The sequence below is a fragment of the Engraulis encrasicolus genome, chromosome 24 (assembly GCF_034702125.1).
Source record: "Engraulis encrasicolus isolate BLACKSEA-1 chromosome 24, IST_EnEncr_1.0, whole genome shotgun sequence".
NCBI lineage: Eukaryota > Metazoa > Chordata > Actinopteri > Clupeiformes > Engraulidae > Engraulis > Engraulis encrasicolus.
In genome coordinates, this window is record NC_085880.1 from 8007728 (window position 1) to 8017176 (window position 9449).

At 44.4% G+C, this 9449-nt stretch overlaps 1 protein-coding gene across 1 annotated transcript in view; it reads right to left on the bottom strand.

Moving 5' to 3' along the window:
* Positions 1–1676: 1676 nt before the first annotated feature.
* The window catches only part of ptk7b (protein tyrosine kinase 7b), a 164167-nt gene continuing 156394 nt past the window's right edge, over positions 1677–9449 (bottom strand). The window contains exons 17-20 of the mRNA XM_063191794.1: positions 8587–8667; positions 7355–7506; positions 4920–5098; positions 1677–4328 (exon numbers count right to left, since the gene is read on the bottom strand). Of these exons, the coding sequence (XP_063047864.1) occupies positions 4168–4328; positions 4920–5098; positions 7355–7506; positions 8587–8667 (573 nt within the window). The 3' untranslated portion in view covers positions 1677–4167. The remainder of the gene's footprint in view (positions 4329–4919; positions 5099–7354; positions 7507–8586; positions 8668–9449) is intronic.

A 9449-nucleotide genomic window follows, 5' to 3' on the forward strand; every position in this document is an offset into this window, starting at 1 on the left:
CTCGCACGCACGCACGCACGCACGCACGCACGCACACACGCACGCACGCACGCACGCACGCACGCACGCACACGCACACGCACACGCACACACACACACACACACACACACACTGACAACTGTTTAGCTGAAAGGACTCTGGGGGTACTGCATGCTTCACCATTACACAAACAGTGTTTATCTTGAAAGTGGTCGTATAGGCACTCGGAGGCCAATAGCTCTCCTGTATCTGACGCCTCTCTGAGTAATAAGCAGTCTGTGTTTTAGTGTGAGATGAGGACAGGCCTGCCGAGAGACGCTCACCCCACCGTAACCCCAATTTACAGAACGAGAACACGGACGCAAGGTGTCACAAGATATTCCTTGTGGGTCCCACAGATGGATTATGTCAGTGGTTCTCTTTTTTTTTTTTAAACCAAAGGATATTATCATTACCTGTTATGTATCATTGTCCCTCAGTGTTGGAACAAACCTCCAGATTCAACAAGACAAACATCATCTCTCTCAACCTTCAAGAAGCAAATAAAGTCTCCCCCCTTTCGTTACTACTGCACAGATGTCTATGCTGTCCCAGACCCGTGTACGCTCTAAAGCATGATGTGGATTTGTGTGTGTCTACTCTACTTGTGCCAATATACTTAAAATGCAAAAACAAAACAAAACAAAACAAAACAAAAACAATAACCCTACTTGACATTTGCATTTATTGCTCTGTAAATTTCCTGCACACTTTTCTGCATGTGTTGTACAGTATTCTATGAATGTGTCCTCAATTGTAAGTAGAGATGCACCGAATCCTGATTTTTAGGATCCTGCCAGATACCGGATCCACTGCTTAAGATCCTGCCGGATCCGGAACCAGATACCGGATCCTACGAAAGGGTTGAAACACATAGCCTACTCGCACACGTGGGCCCTTTTTATTACGTTGGCTCAAACTATTTTTTAGACTCATTGGCTTACTGCCACACTGCCTGCACTGGCCTCTTCCAAAGTTCTTTCACTCCATGTAGCAATTGGGGTTGTGAAAGACTGACTGAAAACCTAGGCTAGAGATGCACCAGACCCTGATTTTTAGGTAACATGCCGTATACCGGATCCACTGCTTAAGATCCTGCTGGACCCGGATCCTGTGAAAAACCCTATTATACTGCCAGATCCGGAACCGGATCTTGGATCCTGTGCATCTCTAATTGTAAGTCACTTTGGATTTCAGCATCTGCCAAATGTAATGTAATGTAATTTAATTTTCAAGGGGGTTATTATTATACACTGACTTGGTGAAAATATCTTGCGAAGAGCCTATGGTGAAAATAGCCTAAACTCTTTTGCACAGACCCTATGTCACCCAAATTGTAATGGCTATGTCTTAATCTGTTACTTAAGGCTCTCTGTAATCACATAGCAATGTTAATTATGATGTACCTAGTTGGGTATTTTCAGCAAATAGTGAATAGGCCCGCCGGTGACCCATCTGCAACATAAAACATAATTCTGAGTGCTGAATACTAAGGATCTACAAGAAATTAATGAATGGCTCCAAAATCATTTTGATGTTATAGACACAGGCGCAACATTTTAACATTTTTAAGGTCTAAGGTCATACTGTATAACGATATGCATTTGTTATTTTCATCTGAAAGTGCTGACCCAGACAGTGACCACCACTCAGGAGTTTACAAGTGAGGGACTTTAATGAGAGCAGCAATTATACATGTTGATTATTGTGACCGTTTGCAAAAGCGCATCTTTTTTCTTTTTTTTTAAAGGCCAAAGTGATGGAGCCTTGCATTAATACAGAGTAAAACAAGGACCTTTTCCTGAACTTAAAAAATAATAATAAAATAAAAATAAAACAACAAAAAAATACCAAAAAGGATATACAAAAATGGGCCTTGCAGATAAAGAGGCCACAGCTGCTTGATAAGATACAATAGAAAACACAGAGAAATCCTTCATTTTTGTCTAGGCACTTAGAATCTGCTGAACGATGATGTTAATGACCTTTGGTCTCTGTTTCACGCGAGTAGCGCTCCTCTTACACTGATGCCTCAAACCTTTTACATCTTACCAAACACAATATTCACTGTGTGCATGTGAGGGGATAGGGCATTTAAGAGCAATATGTACTGAAAAAGCTGTGTAAAAAAACATCACAGAGTACCTTCCCATTGACAGAGAAATAACAATAAAAAACAGACAGAAAACATATAAACAGAAAAAAATGATATAAAAAACACAGGACCTTTGTGATAAATACAAGGTCGCCTGCATATCCTTCTACATACATACAATACAACATTATAAAAATAAGACAGATCTTATTGATGTGAGCCGAATGAATGGGTTAGTGCAGATTTGTTCAGGTGACTATTTCATTGAATGCTTTTTAACATGTGAAGAGGAGATCCAACCGAGTCAGAAGCACCATGCCAGCAGTCGGGGAGGCTGGGCATTATGTCTGCCAGCCTGCGGTTCTGTCGCACCTACGCCAGGATACAGAGATCCAGAGATGCCAACGCACACATGGCCCTCACAGCGCAGGCATCCACGCACCGCCACCGCACTGCTGGGTGGCGTTACCATTGGCAACCGTGGCCTCCAAGGAGATCCACGGGGATATAATAGAAGATGAACAGTACAATCAGAACTGACTTACTCTCGGAACACACACACACACACACACACACACACACACACACACACACACACACACACACACACACACACACACACACACACACACACACACACACACACACACACACACACACACACACACACACACACACAGGGAACCTACACAGAGCTAGCCTTTCGCAGATTATTATTGTGTGTCCTCTGAATAGTTCCTTAGACAGGCAGCACGATGTAGGTCCTGATTAAAGTCCATCTTGGATACAGAAGTAACAGACAACAAACCCTTCATGCAAACATCATTTTCTTCCTTTTTTGTTCTTTTTTTTTTAAACAAACATGTACCCTTAAAAAATCTTCATCTCCCAATGTCAAGGGTTGTTTCGTTTTTAAATAATACCAAATTCCACACACAAACAATGACTCTGACCCAGATTGCACACAGGCAAACTTAGCTCAAGTCCAGACAAGAAAAAAGAGGGAGCGAGAAAGAAAAACAGATAGAGATTGTATAAATGACGAAGAGAAACAAAAGGGAGTCCAGCATGGTGGCATCAGCTCAACAGTCTCTCCTGATTGTATACAGCTTGTAGTTTATATACTATATATTTATTTCCCTCCAAACATACCTGGAGGTGGAAGGCTGAGGTTGGTCGGCCATTGGAGTTTCTACTCCCATTCTCATCCGATAAGACAACAGGTTAGTTTCCAGGTCCCACGTGTAGAGAGAGAGAGAAGGAGAGAGAGAGAGAGAGAGAGAGAGAGAGAGAGAGAGAGAGAGAGAGAGAGAGAAGAGAAGAGAGACAGAGGGAGAGAGAGAGAGGTAAAGAAGCACCTCATAGTGGGGTCGGTGGGCATATGGTGAAACTCTGCGGACGAGTGCAAACAGCCTTGGCCACAATTAAGGCAAACAACGAAAAAAAGCTCCCTGGGGTTCCGAGTCCTTTTTCACACACATACACGTATACATACACATACACACACAACACGCGTGCTGTACCGTACATAAGCACGCCACATACACACTTCTCTGAATACAAAAAAGTCTCCTCTTTTCCAAGCAAAACGCTCTCTCCTCTCCACTCCTCTCCTCTCCTCTCCTCCCCCTGAAATGTGTCAGACTCAGTTCTGCTTCCAGCATGTCTGTGATTGTGCAGGCGATTGGTCCGGGTAGGTCCTGGGGGCAGGGTACAGTAAGTTGGGGAGACTGGGAGGGCCTGAGGACAATGGGTCGGTATAGGTGGCCGGTCAGGAGAGTGTGAAAGGGGGTGGGGGGCAGGTTTGAGGTGAGTGTCTGGGAGGTGGGAGGCGGTGGTAATGGGAAGTCTGGAGGAAAGAGGCAATGGCAAGTTTGGGGTTGGCAGTTCAGGTCAGGGTCCGGGGGAGGTTGGAAGTGGGGTGATAAGGGCCACGGCCAGGGCGAGGGTCCACAAACGATTGTGAGTGTGAGGGTCATGCCAGGCCACGGCGTAACATAGCACTGCACCCCACCGCACAGCACGCCACAGTGTGGGATAGCTCTCCCCCATTTCAGACTTTGCTGTCGGAGGGTATGTCAGCCAGGGCCTGGGCCAGCTCGCTGAAGGAGGGCCTCTCTTTGGGGCTGGGCGCCCAGCAGCGAGCCGCCATCTTGGAGACCTTGGAGGGGCAGCCCTCTGCTGCCGGCAGCTTCAGCTTACCAGCCTGCAGAGCTGAGGGGATGAGAAGAAGGAAGAAGAAGAAGAAGAAGAAGAAGAAGAAGAAGAAGAAGAAGAAGAAGAAGAAGAAGAAGAAGAAGAAGAAGAGGAAGAAGAAGAAGAAGAAGAAGAAGAAGAAGAAGAAGAAGAGGAAGAGGAAGAAGAAGAAGAAGAAGAAGAAGAAGAAGAAGAAGAAGAAGAAGAAGAAGAAGAAGAAGAAGAAGAAGAAGAAGAAGAGAGTTAGCGGTGGAGCTAGCAATGGTGGACAACACACAGGGCTGGTTAACTCTTAATGTCAGATCTCAGCTGTAGATATAGCATGAATTATTATAAAGTTGTATTAATATTGAGCTGTCTATAAAAGTAAGCCTGAGGGATATGCCTTTGTAATGTCTATGAAGACATGAGAAAGAGAGCAAGTTTCGAGCCATACAACAAGAGTTTAAGCCGCACTGGTCTTCCATAAAGACTAGGTAGAGATAATACAGCGTGGAGTTTGGCAGGCGGGTAGTGCAGCACAGCATAACAGCGCTGCTGAGTGGGTGTGCGTGGGCGGGGGCCTGTTGTTAGCTGCTAGTGAGTGCAAGAGAGCCCACTGTACTGTACCTTCCAGGACCTCGTCGTCGCTGAGCTTGGCGTGAGGCAGCTCTCCGTGACTAAACACCTCCCACATCAGCACCCCAAAGGCCCAGACGTCCGACTTGGTGGAGAAGTCATCCTCAAACACCGCCTCCGCAGGCATCCAGCGCAGAGGGATCCACACCTGACGGTAGTGATAGTACTCGCTGGAGAGAGAGGGGGGAGGAATGGGTGAGTTAAAATATTCTATTTTCTATATAACCTTGTAGTTGGTGTAACTCTCCCAACATTTTCCACCTTGGGGCCCACTTGAAATTTTCACAAATGATAGGGGCCCACCTCTAGTCTAAGAAAGAAGACAATTCAAATGAATAATCAATAATAACACAGCAACAAATTTCATTTCGATTTTAAGGAAATTATTTGAGGACCCTCTTGGGAGGGACATCTTCGTGGCCCACCAGTGGGTCCCAGCCCACAGTTTGAGAATCTCAGTACGGTCTCGGTACGGTTCGCTTCTGAGGGGTCTGGGTACACTTTGGAGCGTTCACATAAGCGGCAAAAATGCTGAGTCACTACTCTGAGTTCGCTTAAAAGGTTGAAAGGGACCAGGTGTGAAAACGCTGTAACTTAAATGGCAATTAAATGGAACATTAATAAACCTCCCTCCCTACTCCTGAAAATATGATAGGCTACTGACTATGCAAACTACGATATGGCTTTGCGTTCTCTTGGCAGTGCCTCTGGATTGCTCTGCGCTAAGGTTGTGGGTTCAACGCTGAGTGAGGAGGACTGTGTAGGAAGTGAAAATACTCGTATTATATGCATACATACTCATATGGACAGCTTTAGATGGCCTAAGCCGTGTCTCAAATGGCTAAGGTACCTTCCTGTTAGTCCGCCGGCCGTGGACCCAGGTTCGATTCCGGCCCAAGGTTATTTCCCAATCTTACTCCATCACTCTCTCCTGTCAAACTGTCCTGACTGAATAAAGGCTTAATAACCCAAAATGTATTTAAAATATTTGTACTAGCCTAGGCAAGAAAGAGGGTGAGATAGATGCGTGGGAATGTGGGGGCAGACTGTGTTAGGCTTGCCCATTTCGCAACAATGTTGCAATCCTCTGTGGGGGACAACACTTGTGTCACACCTTCTTTACTCTCTTCTTCTCCTTTCCTGCTCTCTCTCTCTCACAAACACACACACACACACACACACACACACACACACACACACACACACACACACACACACACACACACACACACACACACACACACACACACACACACACACACACACACACACACACACACACACGCTGACAAAAGTCAGGGAGGGAAAAATAAGGTATTTATAATAAGATCATTTTTCAATAGCCTGGATCCAGTGGAGAGTGGACGTGAGGACTCTGTACAATATAGTATTAGAGTAGAGTAGTGTAGGATTACTTTTTATTTACTTTTGGCCCCACAGGAAATTAAGGAATATGAATGTGAAGTGGAGGGGAGCATGATTAATGTTCCTCACACAAGGGGTAATTAATCTCAATGTGATCTCAATACTTATTTGCATCATTGTTTGTTTGTATCATTATTACTCTCTAGCGCCCAAAGATTTTTCAGCCAGGGTAAAAAAAATGTGGTTGTAACACCACATATGACCACAAGATGGCAGACCGGCTTCACAAATTAATTCAGCATTTTCTTCAACTTTAATCTGACAAAATCGTCACTATGATTAGTAATGTGCTCTTTCCAAGCGATATTAAAAATGTGTCCAATATCTCCATGTGTATACAAATTCAACCCCTGAATGATTCAGCAGCTTGAATACCATGTATTCTCATATCCAATAAAACCTTCACGCCAAAGCCTTAGTGCGAGGCACATTAAATCTTCCTACTTTTAAAAAAATACAAGTCAAGCATCTCCCTGTTTGTTCTGAAATATTCAAGGAGGAAAAGAGTGAGGGGGGAGGAAGAATGCATATTTGGCATATGGATGCACAAATCGCTCTAAATGAACACCCGCCAACCGGCCAAATGCTGGTGAAAATTCAGTGTGTCTGGTAGAATATAAAGCTTACCAGCCACTTTGACCCATTAGTTGACAGTGTGTTTGGCTAGTAAGATTGACAACCTCTAGTAATTGTGGATGGTGATGATAAAAGTTAATTTAGAGCCCTGGATGCACACGGATATATATTAGAAACTGTACATGGTTTGAATAGACATTTGGTATTTGGATGCACATTAGAGAATACACACAGCTTTATCTATTGTTTGGAAAAGAAAGCAACAAACAAAACACAGACAGAGCAAACAGGCAGATTTCCAGGCAGACAGATGACCAGAAAGAAATATGAACAGAGTGACAGACATGCAGACAACATAATTTACATCATTAATTTATGAAAAAAAAACCCTGCAGAAGACTGCTGGGGACACCGAGCCTACGTACCTGTTGTAGACGTCCTTGCTGAGGCCCAGGGCGGACACCTTGACGTGCCTCTGTCCGCTGATCAGGCAGTTCCTGGTGGCCAGGTCTCGGTGCACAAAGCGCTGGCTGGACAGGTGCTCCATGGCACTGGCCACCTGGGCACAGATGGACACCTGGGGGGAAAGCAGGACAGGTACAGGTGAGAACAACAGGTGAGCTCTACATCTATAATAAACAGTTAAGACACACAACAGGACATGTATAGGTGAGAACTACAGGGGAGCTATACTACTAAAATAAGCTGGTAAGAGACAGGAAAGGACAGGGAGTGCAGAGTGTGCTGTACAACGTGTGCTGTATGGCTAATATACGTGTACGTGCAATGATGTGTCTAATGTCTGTGTGTTTCCATATTAATGTACACTGAACATAAATACAGAAACACACAGACATGACACTATGTGTGCTACTGGACACCGTGGCGGAACAATTGCACACAGGGCCCCAGGGCCAAACACATATCTGGCCCCCTATATGGCCTAACAAGACCACAATTGGGCCCCCACCACCAATGCAAGAGTGCCCTGGGCCCAGGGGCAAATGCCCTGCTCGCCCTCCCTACAGCTCCGGCCCTGACTGGGCACCTTAATTTACCTCTGGATTAATCAATGATACTATCTAACTCTACTCAAACAACAGATGAGTTCTACTACTATAACAATCCGTTAAGACACACAACAGGACAGAGAGGTAAGAACAACAGGTGTGCTCTTCTTCATTGGGAAATGAACCCAATCTAAAGAACATGAGTATATTGTATACCACTTTATTGCACCCACAATTTATTGTCGACAAACCGATGTTTTGGCACAGAAGCATGGTCTAGTTTGCCTGGTGCCTGGGTGTTTAACCCATTGATGCTTAATGTTGCGTTGTGCAACATTGGCCCTTGCGCCTGGAGCTGCATGTCGCAACATTCAGGGTCATGAGATTTGGTATGTTAGAGCTGATTGAACACATTCTAATTTAAGATAAGGGTCTTAGCGTTTAAATGCAACTTATTGCATTCTTTTTTTATGTGCTTCAGAGGCTAAGATTTTAGGTTTTTAGAGGCTGAGGGCAACTTTTCTTGAAAGGGGCTTAGGCATTCAGCTGCCTTTTTTGCATGTGCTTTTGGGTTTTCAATGGGTAAATTTGCGCAGATAATGAGTTATCTATGACACGTCACACTTCATAGTGTGATTTGGCCTTGCCTTGGTTTTGGTGCTGATGGGCTGGGGCTTGATCTTCTCATCTTTGCTCTTGGATATCCTGAGGAACTGCTTCAGATCACCCTGCAAATAGGAAGGAAGAGGGCTGCATTATTACTCTGTTGTGCATTGACAGCAGCAGCAGTGACTGACAGGTTCAAGAAAACTGACGCCTGACCAGTTATCAAGACATACAAAGAGGAAGAGTGCTTGAGTGCATCAACAATACTGTACAGTACTGTATAACTACAATTAGTGTATAATGAAAACGATTATATTGGTCTTTGATAAATCAACTATGGCTAAAATGGCAAACATGATATTTAAAAAAAAAAACGACTGCAGCAATGTAAGCAATAATCAATGTACCAGAAATTTTGAGCATATGAACAGAGATTTGTTTATGTGAAAAACTTTCCAGACATATTCTACTAGACCCATGGATGGGCTAAGATGTTGCAGGAATTGACATTTTCACCAACCAATTCTGGGTAAAATATAGAAGTGTATTGCAAAGTTTTCACACCAATGAACAAAGCATTTACTATTGAAGCAGCAGCTAAGATTACAAACACCTACCTGCCAGCAACTAGCCTCTGAACTTGAAATACAGTAATTCACTATATGTATTGACAGCTAAAACTCTAATGGGCCGTACACACACGTTGCTGATAGTTACTCGCTCAGCGAATTAACTCAAAAGAATGTCATAGAATGTGTTCCAGCGAGACTAGCAGGCGAGTAGGTGAGTACTGTACAAGCGATGCGATGTGGGCGGATCCCGAGTTGAGGCGAGTAAGCGAGTAACCAATTGGAAGGCAGAGTTCGGCACTTCTCGCCTGTTCATTGGCAGTTAAAGCCGCGGG